The sequence below is a fragment of the Nerophis lumbriciformis genome, linkage group LG14, assembly GCF_033978685.3.
Source record: "Nerophis lumbriciformis linkage group LG14, RoL_Nlum_v2.1, whole genome shotgun sequence".
Classification (NCBI taxonomy): domain Eukaryota; kingdom Metazoa; phylum Chordata; class Actinopteri; order Syngnathiformes; family Syngnathidae; genus Nerophis; species Nerophis lumbriciformis.
This window is the reverse complement of record NC_084561.2, coordinates 19451640-19468823: the sequence shown is the minus strand read 5'-3', so window position 1 is coordinate 19468823 and position 17184 is coordinate 19451640. Positions and strand designations below refer to the sequence as shown.

Genomic DNA, 17184 nt, shown 5'->3' with positions numbered 1-17184 from the left:
GCCTTATGTTTCTGTCCTATTCTAACATTGTTGGAATCAAAAACACAATGCTTTTTTATATATATATTAAAAAAAACTTGTACAAACTCCCCTGGGAAATTTCAGACGGCTAACTTTCAAATTAAACAGTCATTATACATAATGAGACATTGCCAGTTTTGGGCCCTATGGGTGCTTAAGATTTGGCTTAAGAGACGTACAAATGGAAGGACGTGTGGGCCACTTTGATACACTTTGCGCATTAAAGATGGTAAAACCAACCCCATGTAAGTAAATATATGATAGCTAACTTAACAAAACAATCGACAAAAAAAATCTTAGCATTGAGTTATAGGTAGCAAAGCAAATTAGTGAAACATCCAATTAATACATACATTTTATTTTTGGAAAATGTTAATATAATAGCTGTGGTCGAGAATGACACCTTGGACACTGCGTTAGTATACCTCAAATACAAGGCATCCACAGGAAGACGAGGATCTACTTCAGGGGTGTCAAACATAAGGCCCGCGAACAGGTTTTACCCGGCCCGCAGGATGAGTTTGCCAAGTATAAAAATGAGCCGAAATTTTTAATGAAAGAAACCGCTGTTGTAAATGTGTCCACTAGATGTCGCAACAGTAAGTCTTTGTATCTTAGTAGATGATGCTACATATGTAAAAACATTTTTTTTTAGCAAACTACATAAATAACATCCTGTAATTTGATTTTTATATAATTTTTTTTATCTTGTTAGATTGAAAATTAAAACCAATGAGTTGACTGTTGAACATTATCACATCATTTATTAAGAACGTATAAATAACGATAAATAAAGATAGAACACTATTAACTGCAACATTTAAGTGTAAAAAAAACAACAACATTATGATTTGTACATTTTCAGAATGTGTTCGTTCTATTTTTAAACAAAGAAAACAATATGAAGTTTTCTTTATTTTTAAGTTATCGTGCCGTGATTTTACCAGTCCGGCCCACTTAGGAGTAGATTTTTCTCCATGTGGCCCCCGGTCTAAAACAACTTTGACACCCCTGTACTAGAGTATACATCCGAGCCGGGGTACCCGCAGGGAACCCACGCAGTCACGGGGAGAACATGCAAACTCCACACAGAAAGACCCCGAGCCCAGGAATCAAACCCAGGACCTTCCCATTATGAGACACCAGTACTAACCCCTGTTCTATCGTGCTGCAACACAATATTTATATAAGTACCTTGTCCTATGTCATTACATACATTTGTTTGAGCAGAACGAAGTCAACAGTACACAAACACAATTGATTGATTGAAACTTTTATTAGTAGATTGGACAGTACAGTACATATTCCATACAATTGACCACTAAATGGTAACACCCGAATAAGTTTTTCAACTTGTTTAAGTCTGGGTCCACGTTAATCAATTCAAGCGAAAACTACTCTTAATTAGTCATTGAAAGTATTATTATTAAAGTCCTCCTGTGTCCTGGTAATTATTCTCTGAATTGTTTAACATTAATAAATAAAAAAAGATGAGTCTGAGGGCAGCACGGTGGAACAGGGGTTAGTGCATGTGCCTCACAATACGAAGGTCCTGAGTAGTCCTGAGTTCAATCCCGGGCTCGGGATCTTTCTGTGTGGAGTTAGCATGTTCTCCCCGTGACTGCGTGGGTTCCCTCCAGGTACTCCGGCTTCCTCCCACCTCCAAAAACATGCACCTGGGGATAGGTTGATTGGCAACACTAAAAAATTGGCCCTAGTGTGTGAATGTGAGTGTGAATGTTGTCTGTCTATCTGTGTTGGCCCTGCGATGAGGGGGCGACTTGTCCAGGGTGTTTTATGCACCTAAATCTAAAAGAGGTTAATGGTAAGTATTTGTTTTAATTTTACATTGATTGAGTATTTTCCATGGTTGTGTTGACATTTCCTTTCCTTTCTGTCTTGACAACTGAGGGGATTCTAAGAGGAGTAAGGTTACATTTGAAATAAAAATTTAATATGTTTTGTCCTGGTATATATTTTCCATAGGTCATAAGAAATATCAATAATGATCGATATCGATCAATATAAAACACTTATGATAAAAAACGTATATAGTTTTCAGCTCAGCCTCAGTTTTATCCGTTAATAAAAGAAACATTAAAAAAGGTACATATCATCCATCCATCCATTTCCTACCCCTTGTCCCTTTTGGGGTCGCGGGGGGTGCTGGAGCCTATCTCAGCTGCATTCGGGCGGGAGGCGATATTATTAATATAATATCGCCAACATTTGAAAGTTTTCTTATAAAATTGTGACTTTTGTCGAGTAAAATTACGACTTTCATCATAACATTGCACACATGTTCAGTTTTTCTTGTAAAATTTGGACTTCCATCCATCCATTTTCTACCGCTTGTCCCTTTTGGTCACTGGGGATAGGTTGATTGGCAACACTAAATTGGCCCTAGTGTGTGAATGTGAGTGTGAATGTTGTCTGTCTATCTGTGTTGGCCCTGCAATGAGTTGGCGACTTGTCCAGGGTGTACCCCGCCTTCCGCCCGAATGCAGCTGAGATAGGTTCCAACACCACCTGCCACCCCAAAAGGGACAAGCGGTAGGAAATGGATGGATGGAAGTCCAAATTTTACAAGAAAAACTGAACATGTGTGCAATGTTATGATAAAAGTCGTAATTTTACTCGACAAAAGTGACAATCTTATAAGAAAACTTTCAAATGTTGGCGATATTATATTAATAATCGGAATTTCACTTGGCGAAATTATGACAAAAGTCATCATTTTACTCAAAAAAATTCAGTGGGGATAGGCTCCAGCGACGGTCGCGGGGGGTGCTGGAGCCTATCTCAGCTGCATTCGGGCGGAAGGCGGGGTGCACCCTGGACAAGTCGCCACCTCATCGCAGGGCCAACACAGATAGACAGACAACATTCACACCCACATTCACACACTAGGGCCAAAAGGGACAAGCGGTAGAAAATGGATGGATGGAAGTCCAAATTTTACAAGAAAAACTAAACATGTGTGCAATGTTATGATAAAAGTCGTAATTTTATTCGACAAAAGTGACAATTTTATAAAAAAAACTTGTTGGCGATATTATATTAATAAACTCAAAAAATGTCACTGGGGATAGGTTGATTGGCAACGCTAAATTGTCCCTAGTGTGTGAATGTGAGTGTAAATGTTGTCTGCTGTGTTGGCCCTGCGATAAGGTGGCAACTTGTCCAGGGTGCACCCCGCCTTCCGCCCGAATGCAGCTGAGATAGGCTCCAGCACCCCCCGCGACCGTCGCGGGGGGTGCTGGAGCTATCCCCACTGAATTTTTTTGAGTAAAATTATGACTTTTGTCATAATTTCGCCAAGTGAAATTCCGATTATTAATATAATATCGCCAACATTTGAAAGTTTTCTTATAAAATTGTCACTTTTGTCGAGTAAAATTATGACTTTTATCATAACATTGCACACATGTTTAGTTTTTCTTGTAAAATTTGGACTTCCATCCATCCATTTTCACCGCTTGTCCCTTTTGGCCCTAGTGTGTGAATGTGAGTGTGAATGTTGTCTGTCTATCTGTGTTGGCCCTGCGATGAGGTGGCAACTTGTTCAGGGTGTACCCCGCCTTCCGCCCGAATGCAGCTGAGATAGGCTCCAGCACCCCCCCGCTACCCCAAAAGGGACAAGCGGTAGAAAAATGGATGGATGGAAGTCCAAATTTTACAAGGAAAACTGAACATGTGTGCAATGTTATGATAAAATTTGTATTTTTACTGGACAAAAGTGACAATTTTATAAAAAAAACTTTAAAATGTTGGCGATATTATATTAATAAACTCAAAAAATTTCACTGGGGATAGATTGATTGGCATCACTAAATTGGCCCTAGTGTGTGAATGTGAGTGTGAATGTTGTCTGTCTATCTGTGTTGGCCCTGCGATGAGGGAGCGACTTGTCCAGGGTGCACCCCGCCTTCCGCCCGAATGCAGCTGAGATAGGCTACAGCTGGAGCCTATCCCCACTGAATTTTTTTGAGTAAAATGATGACTTTTGTCATAATTTCGCCAAGTGAAATTCCGATTATTAATATAATATCGCCAACATTTGAAAGTTTTCTTATAAAATTGTCACTTTTGTCGAGTAAAATTACGACTTTTATCATAACATTGCACACATGTTTAGTTTTTCTTGTAAAATTTGGACTTCCATCCATCCATTTTCTACCGTTTGTCCCTTTTGGCCCTAGTGTGTGAATGTGGGTGTGAATGTTGTCTGTCTATCTGTGTTGGCCCTGCGATGAGGTGGCGACTTGTCCAGGGTGCACGCCGCCTTCCGCCCGAATGCAGCTGAGATAGGCTCCAGCACCCCCCGCGACCGTCGCTGGAGCCTATCCCCACTGAATTTTTTTGAGTAAAATGATGACTTTTGTCATAATTTCGCCAAGTGAAATTCCGATTATTAATATAATATCGCCAACATTTGAAAGTTTTCTTATAAGATTGTCACTTTTGTCGAGTAAAATTACGACTTTTATCATAACATTGCACACATGTTCAGTTTTTCTTGTAAAATTTGGACTTCCATCCATCCATTTCCTACCGCTTGTCCCTTTTGGGGTGGCGGGTGGTGCTGGAACCTATCTCAGCTGCATTCGGGCGGAAGGCGGCGTACACCCTGGACAAGTCGCCTCCTCATTGCAGGGCCAACACAGATAGACAGACAACATTCACACACTAGGGCCAATTTAGTGTTGCCAATCAACCTATCCCAAGTGACCAAAAGGGACAAGCGGTAGAAAATGGATGGATGGAAGATGACTTTGACACCCCTGATTCACTTCAAGCAGTTCACCTTGTTGCTGTCTTATTGTGAAGGTGACAAAACCGGAAGCAGCGCGCTCTATTGTGGTGCGCGCGACCGGGCTTCTTCTTCACGCCTCTCCGTGGTGCCGGTGACGCGTCAGTCCGCTGTGAAAGATGGCTGCGGTGGAGCGGGTTCAGGTCAGAGAAGGCTTCCGGATAGTTGTCCTGTGCGTGTGCTGGTACACCGTCAGCTCGGGCGGCAACGTCATCAACAAAATCATCCTCAATGGGTTCCCCTACCCGGTCACGGTGTCTCTCTTTCATATATTCTCCATTGTCGTGTTCCTCCCGCCGTTGCTGCGGGCATGGGGAGTCCCCAAAACAGAACTACCGAGAAGGTACTACTGGTGGACCATTCTTCCTTTGGCTTTCGGGAAATACTTTGCATCGGTGTCGGCCCACTTCAGCATATGGAAGGTACCGGTTTCCTACGCGCACACCGGTGAGTACACTTCGTGTGGGACAGAGTGAATGTTTTATGATGTGGTTGTGCTAGCTCTTCAGGCTAACGTGGGACTATATTCATCTAACATATGGGCCTGCATCCATAATATGGGCCTGTTCGCTGGAAATATACTTAAAACAACTTTAAATGGTGATAACAATACGTGACTAGTAAATTAGCCAGCTGTTGTTTCACATAAACACCAATGCTAGGCTGCTAGCTGGAAAATTGACTTAATTACTGTTGAGCTGCTACGGGGAAGGTTATTCCCCCAACCTGTGTTTATTGTTATTAACATGTATATTACAGAAACAGAAAGAATATGAGAACTGTCACAATTTCACAAGAGACACTTAGAAAGTAATAATTTTACGAGAAAATATTGCAAATTGCTATTATGTTAGATCCACTATAGACTGGACTCTCACTATTATGTTAGATCCACTATGGACTGGACTCCCACTATTATGTTAGATCCACTATAGACTGGACTCCCACTATTATGTTAGATCCACTATGGACTGGACTCCCACTATTATGTTAGATCCACTATAGACTGGACTCCCACTATTATGTTAGATCCACTATGGACTGGACTCTCACTATTATGTTAGATCCACTATGGACTGGACTCCCACTATTATGTTAGATCCACTATAGACTGGACTCCCACTATTATGTTAGATCCACTATGGACTGGACTCCCACTATTATGTTAGATCCACTATAGACTGGACTCCCACTATTATGTTAGATCCACTATGGACTGGACTCCCACTATTATGTTAGATCCACTATAGACTGGACTCCCACTATTATGTTAGATCCACTATGGACTGGACTCCCACGATTATGTTAGATCCACTATAGACTGGACTCCCACTATTATGTTAGATCCACTATGGACTGGACTCCCACTATTATGTTAGATCCACCATAGACTGGACTCCCACTATTATGTTAGATCCACTATGGACTGGACTCCCACGATTATGTTAGATCCACTATAGACTGGACTCCCACTATTATGTTAGATCCACTATGGACTGGACTCCCACTATTATGTTAGATCCACTATGGTCTGGACTCCCACTATTATGTTAGATCCACCATGGACTGGACTCTCACTATTATGTTAGATCCACTATAGACTGGACTCCCACTATTATGTTAGATCCACTATGGACTGGACTCCCACTATTATGTTAGATCCACTATGGACTGGACTCCCACTATTATGTTAGATCCACTATAGACTGGACTCCCACTATTATGTTAGATCCACTATGGACTGGACTCCCACTATTATGTTAGATCCACTATGGACTGGACTCCCACTATTATGTTAGATCCACTATGGACTGGACTCTCACTATTATGTTAGATCCACTATGGACTGGACTCCCACTATTATGTTAGATCCACTATAGACTGAACTCCCACTATTATGTTAGATCCACTATGGACTGGACTCCCACTATTATGTTAGATCCACTATGGACTGGACTCTCACTATTATGTTAGATCCACTATAGACTGGACTCCCACTATTATGTTAGATCCACTATAGACTGGACTCCCACTATTATGTTAGATCCACTATGGACTGGACTCCCACTATTATGTTGGATCCACTATGGACTGGACTCTCACTATTATGTTAGATCCGCTATGGACTGGACTCCCACTATTATGTTGGATCCACTATGGACTGGACTCTCACTATTATGTTAGATCCACTATAGACAGAACTCCCACTATTATGTTAGATCCACTATAGACTGGACTCCCAGTATTATGTTAGATCCACTATGGACTGGACTCCCACTATTATGTTAGATCCACTATGGACTGGACTTTCACTATTATGTTAGATCCACTATGGACTGGACTCTCACTATTATGTTAGATCCACTATGGACTGGACTCTCACTATTATGTTAGATCCACTATGGACTGGACTCCCACTATTATGTTAGATCCACTATAGACTGGACTCCCACTAATATGTTAGATCCACTATAGACTGGACTCCCACTAATATGTTAGATCCACTATAGACTGGACTCCCACTATTATGTTAGATCCACTATGGACTGGACTCCCACTATTATGTTAGATCCACTATGGACTGGACTCTCACTATTATGTTAGATCCACTATGGATTGGACTCTCACACTATTATGTTAGATCCACTATGGACTGGACTCCCACTATTATGTTAGATCCACTATGGACTGGACTCTCACTATTATGTTATATCCACTATAGACTGGACTCCCACTATTATGTTAGATCCACTATGGACTGGACTCCCACTATTATGTTAGATCCACTATGGGCTGGACTCTCACTATTATGTTAGATCCACTATGGACTGGACTCCCACTATTATGTTAGATCCACTATAGACTGGACTCCCACTATTATGTTAGATCCACTATGGACTGGACTCCCACTATTATGTTAGATCCACTATGGACTGGACTCCCACTATTATGTTAGATCCACTATGGACTGGACTCCCACTATTATGTTAGATCCACTATAGACTGGACTCCCACTATTATGTTAGATCCACTATAGACTGGACTCCCACTATTATGTTAGATCCACTATGGACTGGACTCCCACTATTATGTTAGATCCACTATGGACTGGACTCCCACTATTATGTTAGATCCACTATGGACTGGACTCTCACTATTATGTTATATCCACTATAGACTGGACTCCCACTATTATGTTAGATCCACTATGGACTGGACTCCCACTATTATGTTATATCCACTATGGACTGGACTCTCACTATTATGTTAGATCCACTATGGACTGGACTCTCACTATTATGTTAGATCCACTATGGACTGGACTCCCACTATTATGTTAGATCCACTATGGACTGGACTCCCACTATTATGTTGGATCCACTATAGACTGGACTCCCACTATTATGTTAGATCCACTATAGACTGGACTCCCACTATTATGTTAGATCCACTATGGACTGGACTCCCACTATTATGTTAGATCCACTATGGACTGGACTCTCACAATATTATGCTAGATTAGGGCTGGGCGATATGGCCTTTTTATAATATCTCAATATTTTTTAGGCCATATCGCGATACACGATATATATCTCGATATTTTGTCTTAGCCTTGAATGAACACTTGATGCATATAATCACAGCAGTATGATGATTCTATGTGTCTGCATTAAAACATTCTTCTTCATACTGCATTAATATATGCTCATTTTAAACTTTCATGCAAAGAGGGAAATCACAACTAAGTCAATTGACCAACACTGTATTTATTAAACAGTTATTAAGCAGTGGCACAAACATTCATGTCATTTCAAAACAGAACGTGCAAGATTGTCAGAGACATTTTTAAACAAGCTATGAGTGCACTTTTGTGCATGATGTCCTCAAGATGGCATATCAAAACAACACTAAATTAAAGTGCACTTTTTGTATAGAACGCCACTACAATAGTTTAAAACAAATAAAGTGCACTTCTGTGCATGATGTCACACAAGATATTTCAATAACTGTCAAATAAAAATGAGCTGCATAATAGGAAATCAAATTGTGTACGTCCTTCGCTGTGTGGTAGGTTCCGGCGGACGTTATCTCCTATGTCGTGGACTACTTTTTTCATACGGTGTTGATGTGGAAATGGTTGCCTCGGCATTTTGTTGGTGTGGCACCGGACGGAGATGTTGACGTGCGGAGTTTCAAACGCTCTTCATTCTCTAGCGGGTGACTTTTCAAATGATGCTACATATTAGCAGTAATGCTACTTTTTGTAGCAACGCTTTCGCTCCACACTTGACAAATTACGGTTGTCTGTTCGACATATTCCGTAATATTGTCCAGGGTGTACCCCGCCTTCCGCCCGAATGCTGCTGAGATAGGCTCCAGCACCCCCCGCGACCCCAAAAAGGGACAAGCGGTAGAAAATGGATGGATGGATGGATGTTTCATAAAAACACCAATTCTAAGCTGCTAGCTGGCAAATTGGCTTAATTACTGTTGAGCTGCTACGGGGAAGGTTATTCCCCCAACCTGTGTTTTTTTTTTTTAACATGTATATTACAGAAACAGAAAGAATATGAGAAAGGTCACAATTCCACAAGAGACACTTAGAAAGTAATACTTATTACGAGAAAATATTGCAATATTACAGAAACAGAAGGAATATGAAAAAGGTCACAATTTCAAAAGAAAATCTTAGAATTTTGGCAGTGTTCTAATAAAAGTCGTAATTTTACTCAACGCAAGTCCAAATTTTACAAGAAAAACTGAACATGTGTGTAGGGCTGGGCGATATGGCCTTTTTTTTATATCGCGATATTTTAAGGCCATATCGCGATACACGATATATATCTCGATATTTTGCCCTAGCCTTGAATGAACACTTGATGCATATAATCACAGCAGTATGATGATTCTATGTGTCTACATTAAAACATTCTTCTTCATACTGCATTAATATATGCTACTTTGAAACTTTCATGCAGAGAAGGAAATCACAACTAAAAAAATCACTATTTTTTTCATACGGTGTTGATCTGAAAATGTTTGCCTCGGCATTTTGATGGTGTGGGCGTGTGGCACCGAACGGAGATGTTGACATGCGGAGTAAGCACTGTTCATTCTCAAGCACAGTGGTTCTCAAATGGGGGTACGCGTACCCCTGGGGGTACTTGAAGGTATGCCAAGGGGTATGTGAGATTTTTTTAAAATAGCAACAATTAAAAAATCCTTTATAAATATATTTATTGAATAATACTTCAACAAAATATGAATGTAAGTTCATAAACTGAACATCAAATCAAGTAGGCTATTCCATTCATTACAATGCAACAATGCAATATTCAGTGTTGACAGCTAGATTTTTTGTGGACATGTTCCATAAATATTGATGTTAATGATTTCTTTTTTTGTGAAGAAATGTTTAGAATTAAGTTCATAAATCCAGATGGATCTCTATTACAATCCCCAAAGAGGGCACTTTAAGTTGATGATTACTTCTATGTGTAGAAATCTTTATTTATAATTGAATCACTTGTTTATTTTTCAACAAGTTTTTAGTTATTTTTATATCTTTTTTTCCAAATAGTTCAAGAAAGACCACTACAAATGAACATTATTTTGCACTGTTATACAATTTAATAAATCAGAAACTGATGACATAGTGCTGTATTTTACTTCTTTATCTCTTTTTTTCAACCAAAAATGCTTTGCTCTGTTTAGGGGGTACTTGAATTAAAAAAATGTTCACAGGGGGTACATCACTGAAAAAAGGTTGAAAACCACTGCTCTAGCAGGTGACATTTCAAATAATGCTACATATTAGCAGTAATGCTACTTTTTATAGCAACACTTTTGCCCCACACTTGACAAATTACGGTTGTCTGTTCGACATATTCCCACTTGAAGCCAAACCACCGCCAGACGATGCACCCCCTGCTGTTTTTTGGGGGAATTAATTATTCCTTAATTTGTTACCAGATTCGCACCTTCTTTCTCTCGTATTACCGCTAGCATCACAGCTAACGTTAGCCATGCTGCTACCTCTTTGCTGCGCGACGGCATATACATATGTGACGTATGTAAGAAGGTGCGCTCGCTGTCTGTGAGAAGGAGAGACAGGAAAGAGCGAGGAGAGCCTGTAGTGTAATGCCAGCAGCTAAAAGCAACTGCGTGAGAACGCATACTCGAATATCACGATATAGTCATTTTCTATATCGCACAGAGACAAACCCACGATATATCGCGCATATCGATATATCGCCCAGCCCTACATGTGTGCAATGTTATTGTTAGAGCCATATACTCGTTCTGTCTGTCAGATTCATGACGTCACTAAGGGGTTGGCTCAAGGCCAAGTGCCAGTCTACTAAGGGAGGGGCTGGGATCTTGTTCAGGTGTTGCTGAGTGGAGGTGCAACAGTTTTTGACTTAATGTAGCGGTAAAGTCCTATACTCTTACTGCTACTGGTTGCCGAATATAAATGAAGCTAGTTCAGACGTGTGCAGCCGGCTAATAATCGATGTCCAGAATGATGTCCATGTTTAACCAAAATATTTATTAACATACAGTCGCGTAAATCAAACTCACTTTGTAACAAAAATGGAAAATAAACAGGAGCAAACAAATACTAGCCTGACACAGTCAAAAACTGTTACGCCTCCACTCAGCAACACCTGAGCAAGATCCCAGCCCCTCCCTAAGTAGACTGGCACTTGGCCTTGAGCCAATCCCTTAGTGACGTCATGAATTTGACAGCCTGAAAGAGTCTATGGCTCTAACAGTTTTGATAAAAGTCGTAGTTTTACTCGACAAAAGTGACAATTTAATAAGAAAACTTTAAAATGTCGGCGATATTATATTAATAATCAGAATTTTACTTGGTGAAATTATGACAAAAGTCATAATTTTACTCAAAAAATGTCACTGGGGATAGGTTGATTGGCAACACTAAATTGGCCCTAGTGTTTGAATGTGAGTGTGAATGTTGTCTGTCTATCTGTGTTGGCGCTGCGATGAGGTGGCGACTTGTCCAGGGTGTACCCCGCCTTCCGCCCGAATGCAGCTGAGATAGGCTTCAGCTGCATTAGTTTTAATTAATGTTATGCAACCATCCATCCATTCAGTTTTCTACCGTTTGTCCCAGGGGTGGCTGGAGCCTATCCCAGCTGCATTCGGGCGGAAAGCGGGGTACACCCTGGACAAGTCGCCACCTCACCACAGGGCCAACATAGACAGACAACATTCACACTCACATTCACAATTTTAGTGCAGTAATCATCTAAATATTATTCGACCGAATTATTTTAAAATAGCACCCATCCATCCATTTTCTACCGCCTGTCCCTTTTGAGGTCGCGGGGGCTAGATAAATGTTACTTATACCCGGTACTGTATATTTGAACACAAATAGGGATGTTCGATCAGGGATTTGTGGAGCCAATTCCCATACCAAAATGTAAATGTATTAATGTGCATTTTGTAATTTATTTTTTGTACTCGTTTAAAATCCTTTTCTCTCAAAGTCCTCCTTTGTCCAATGAATTATTCCCTGAGTTTGTAAACCTGTACCAAAACAACAAAAACATATATCTAAATAAAATAGAATATACATTTACTAACTGTAATGCCCATACATAAATCTCTTGGTGTAGCTCCTGATGTTGTGTTAATTGTCTACCCTTGCTATAATAACTTACAATGTCGATAGGGAATTCAATCAACACATGAATGAAGAATATCTACCTTTTAAATGGAGCCCTTGAAAGGAGTACCTGGGCCTGTTTGTTTACACTGAACTGACTCACCGCTACGCTACTGATTGTGACACATTTTGTACTCAACTCCCTTCCAACTTAATTGTTTGTTAAATAACTTGCCACTAGCATAATGTGACTCAGTTATTATGTATTTATCAATTATCCCAGCAGGCAGCGAAAGGACAATTTAATTATGTAATCAGTCTTCCAGTAAATGTGTTTAAGAATTAATCATGAATAAAAACAAGTGGTAGAAAAATGGATGGATGGTTAAACATAATTAATTGTCAGTGCTGACTCGAAAAGTACAGTCTTGGTTACTGCAGCGCCTTAGGTTATTTGTTGTTTAAAATTTTTAGCGGAATTTTCAAGGTAATGTTTTCCAAACTTGCACCACCAATGCAATTTATTTTTGAGTGCAGACTTGATTTTATTGTTAATGTCTGATTTTAACAAGTCCATTGTCATGTTTTCCAACTTTTTGTTTTTCTTTGCAGTCAAAGCCACGATGCCAATATGGGTTGTGCTCTTGTCAAGAATCATCATGAGAGAGAAGCAGACTACCAAGGTGAGTTGAATACACACGGCAAACAAGCACCGCTGTGTGTCAGGAGTGGTGATGTGGCACTGTGTGGGACTGTACCGTAGCTTGTATTACACTACAGGTATAAGAAAACAGGAAAGTCCCCCTGTGGTTTTACCTTCACTTGACAATTTCCAAACTACTGTAGTTTGGTAATGTGGTTGTTTAAGTTGATTTGGTTTCCTGCCTGTGTTAAAACTACAGCAAGCATTACTTCTTGTATCTGAGGTGTAATGGTTCAGTAACACAAATTGCCTCATAGTGTGTGCTTTATTTCTACATAGCAAAACCAGCTTGGATAATTGAGACCTTCATTGTTGCATCTTACATCTGGGTGTCATGTTTACCTTTGCACTAGGTGTTCACCCAGACTAGGAATGTCGCTGGATACAACAACCACAGATCCTGTTTGAGAAGCAATAACTAGACCAAGAGCCTTGAACTGCATACAATCTCATACAAGTGCTCGCTCAACATAATATACTGTACATGCCTTACAGTCATATTGTAAAAACTGATGCCACCCTCATTATGTTCATGTGGACTTTTGATTTTGAAATGAAGAAAAGTTTATTAGCTTTTTGTACCTGGAGAGAAACACGGAGCTAGACAAACAGTGCTTGAGTTTATGAATATTCTAGGGCTGCCAAAAATAATAAGTTACCGTATTTTTTGGACTATAAGTCGCTCCGGAGTATACGTCGCACCGGCCGAAAATGCACAATAAAGAAGGAAAAAAACATATATACGTCGCACTGGAGTATAAGTCGCATTTTTGGGGAAATTTATTTGATAAAATCCAACACCAGAATAGACATTTGAAAGGCAATTTAAAATAAATAAAGAATAGTGAACAACAGGCTGAATAAGTGTACGCCATATATAAATGATAAATGGGTTGTACTTGTATAGCGCTTTTCTACCTTCAAGGTACTCAAAGCGCTTTGACACTACTTCCACATTTACCCATTCACACACACATTCACACACTGATGGAGGGAGCTGCCATGCAAGGCGCTAACCAGCACCCATCAGGAGCAAGGGTGAAGTGTCTTGCTCAGGACACAACGGACATGACGAGGTTGGTACTAGGTGGGGATTGAACCAGGGACCCTCGGGTCGCGCACGGCCATTCTTCCACTGCGCCACGCCATGACGCACAAATAACCAACTGAGAACGTGCTTGGTATGTTAACGCAACACATCATGGTAAGAGTCATTCAAATAACTATAACATATAGAACATGCTATACGTTTACCAAACAATCTGTGACTCCTAATCGCTAAATCCGATGAAATCTTTTTCCTCTGTGTCGCCTCTGGTATGCGCCCCGCTAGCGTCCTTTCTTTCTGCTGCTCGATTGCTGTTCTCTGCAGCATATTTCACTACGTCCAGCTTGTAATCTGCAGTATATGATTTCCTTTTCGGTGCCATTTTAGTTCAGTCCTTCTCAGTTTTTATAAGTTACCGCGATTGTTGATGTGATCCATTTTAATAGCTACGGCAGTAGCGTATAGCATATAGCAGTTAGCATATCATGGCCCACAATGCACTTCTGCCATGACCCGCCCCCGCCAAATTCTTATTGGTTGGCGTGTGAGTGACGATTGTTGATGTGTGTGTGCGGACATTTTCTTCGTCGCTCACGCGAATGAGATAAACAATATTATTTGATATTTTACAATAATGTGTTAATAATTTCACACATAAGTCGCTCCGGAGTATACGTCGTTGGTCGCCTACGGCCAAACTATGAAAAAAACGTTGACTTATAGTCCGAAAAATACGGTAACTCGTGATTAATCACACAAAAATAATCCCCTTAATCATGTATACCCGCAAATTAACCACGCAATTTATTTTGACTGTATGGACTTTTTTTTTTTTTTTACCCTCAACCGCGTATAACAACCTGTAAAGCGGCACAGGTTGTTATACGGTCAGTGATCAGGTCATTGCAAAAATAATTGCTGAGACTCTGACTGGTGTTCTCCTTGGTAAATTCAAAATATGCCTCTCCTGTCACAATCTGTCACTGCAGGTCATGTCTTAGTTTAAGTTTGTTGGTGTTTTAATGTTTAGTGTTTGGTTCCTGTTTTGCGCTCTTATGTTCTAGTTTTCACTTCCTGTTTTCTTGTCCCTGCAGTAGCTTTACTTTGTGGGCCAGTGCACTTGTTTTCATTTGTAATTGCATAGTTGAGCCCAAGCAGCCAGGGTATCCGCAGGATCTTTAAAATAACTTTTAAACAGTCTTAAATCCAACAATTAGAATTTAAGGCCTTAAAATGTCTAAAATTTTACTAAAAGCCCATAAAAGGTCTTACATACGATTTTGAAAGGTCTTATAAATCTATTAATGTTACTTTTATTTAAAACATTCATAAACTTTGGTCTTGCTTTAAATGTTTCGATATTTGAGGACGCTATAATGTCACTGCAAAATGGAACTAAAGTAGGCTACCTGTGCTGCCTGGTCAGAATTTATTATGCTAGTGTGCTGTTACAGCTTAGCATAGCAGCTGTATGCTTAATGTGTTAAATACTGTTTTTCAGTTAAATTGTAATTCATATATAGTGGTTAGCTACAAAGCTTGTGGTTACTCTAATTAATGTGTTTAGGTGTGAATAAAATAGTTTTTTAATGTACTGTTTTGCTGTGCAAATACCAGCTGAAACTAGTATAATGTGTTTTTTTTTTTACATTTTCTCAATACTTGTTAAAAATATTTTAAAGTTTTATAGAACAGTCAATACAAATCATTCATATTCCAATGTTTTTGTTTTGTTTTATTGCTTCTTCAAAACGGAAGGTGTACATATCTCTGATCCCCATCATTGGCGGTGTGCTGCTGGCCACAGTGACAGAGCTGTCCTTCGACGTTTCGGGTCTCATCAGTGCTCTGGCTGCCACGCTCTGCTTCTCCCTACAGAATATATTCTCCAAAAAGGTACATACAGTCAAATTGTTTCCATTTTTGTGACATGAATACATTCATTATGTAACGGTTTCATGCAAGGTCAACATCTGCTCTGTTTCATTACTTTATTGTGGGTGTTTTTCCCCCTCAAATGTTTCACATATGAAAATCATCAAGCCAAAATTTGAAACAGGCATATGATGGATTTCTTTTTCATTAGAGCTGCTTAAAGTTTTTTTTTAATTTTTTTTATTACAGTTGGCAAACTTCCATTTGGAGGTTGTTAAAATCGTTAACTAAGTGGATAAATTGTATTCCTGTTTATCCTTGTGAGAAGACAACATTCATGTTTTCTTTCCTTAGGTGTTGCGTGACACTCGAATCCACCACCTGCGGTTGCTCAACATCTTGGGCTTCAATGCAGTAATATTCATGCTGCCCACCTGGGTGCTGGTGGACCTCTCTGTCTTTCTTGTCAACGACGATCTGGTGTGTAATCACTTCATAATGTGCTTCAAAGAATTGGATTTCTAACCCTAAACGCCTTTTGTGTGGCCCTCACAGTGGGACATGTCGGGGTGGACCAGAACTGTCGTTCTCCTGCTCATCAGTGGCTTTTGCAACTTTGCTCAGAACGTCATCGCCTTCAGCGTGCTTAATCTGGTCAGCCCGCTCAGCTACGCCGTGGCAAACGCTACCAAGAGGATTATGGTTATCAGCATCTCACTGTTTATGCTGCGTAACCCCGTGTCACTCACCAATGTGATGGGCATGATGACGGCCATAGTCGGGGTCTTCCTCTACAACAAGGCAAGTCACCCTAACTCAATTACGTTGTGTATGTGCATCATTGCTGTGTAAGTATATGCTTTGCAATTTTGGAAGATATCATATCGGATAGCTCTTAAGTATGATATCTAGCCATTATTTTAATGGATGAACACTTATATGTCGGGTTTTACTCAAGCACAGTTCCCAGGACTACATAATAGGTGCCAACTATATGTTCATTATATAATGACATATTACAGTGTTCAGCCTAGCCAGCATGAAAACTAAATTTTACTTTAATATACAGAAATTATATTGTATGACTT

At 39.9% G+C, this 17184-nt stretch overlaps 1 protein-coding gene across 1 annotated transcript in view; it reads left to right on the top strand.

The window, feature by feature from the left end:
- Positions 1 to 4913: 4913 nt before the first annotated feature.
- slc35e1 (solute carrier family 35 member E1) overlaps positions 4914 to 17184 on the top strand; it is an 18813-nt gene continuing 6542 nt past the window's right edge. Inside the window, exons 1-5 of the mRNA XM_061975893.2 lie at positions 4914 to 5281; positions 13083 to 13153; positions 15980 to 16117; positions 16451 to 16576; positions 16652 to 16897. Of these exons, the coding sequence (XP_061831877.1) occupies positions 4954 to 5281; positions 13083 to 13153; positions 15980 to 16117; positions 16451 to 16576; positions 16652 to 16897 (909 nt within the window). The 5' untranslated portion in view covers positions 4914 to 4953. The remainder of the gene's footprint in view (positions 5282 to 13082; positions 13154 to 15979; positions 16118 to 16450; positions 16577 to 16651; positions 16898 to 17184) is intronic.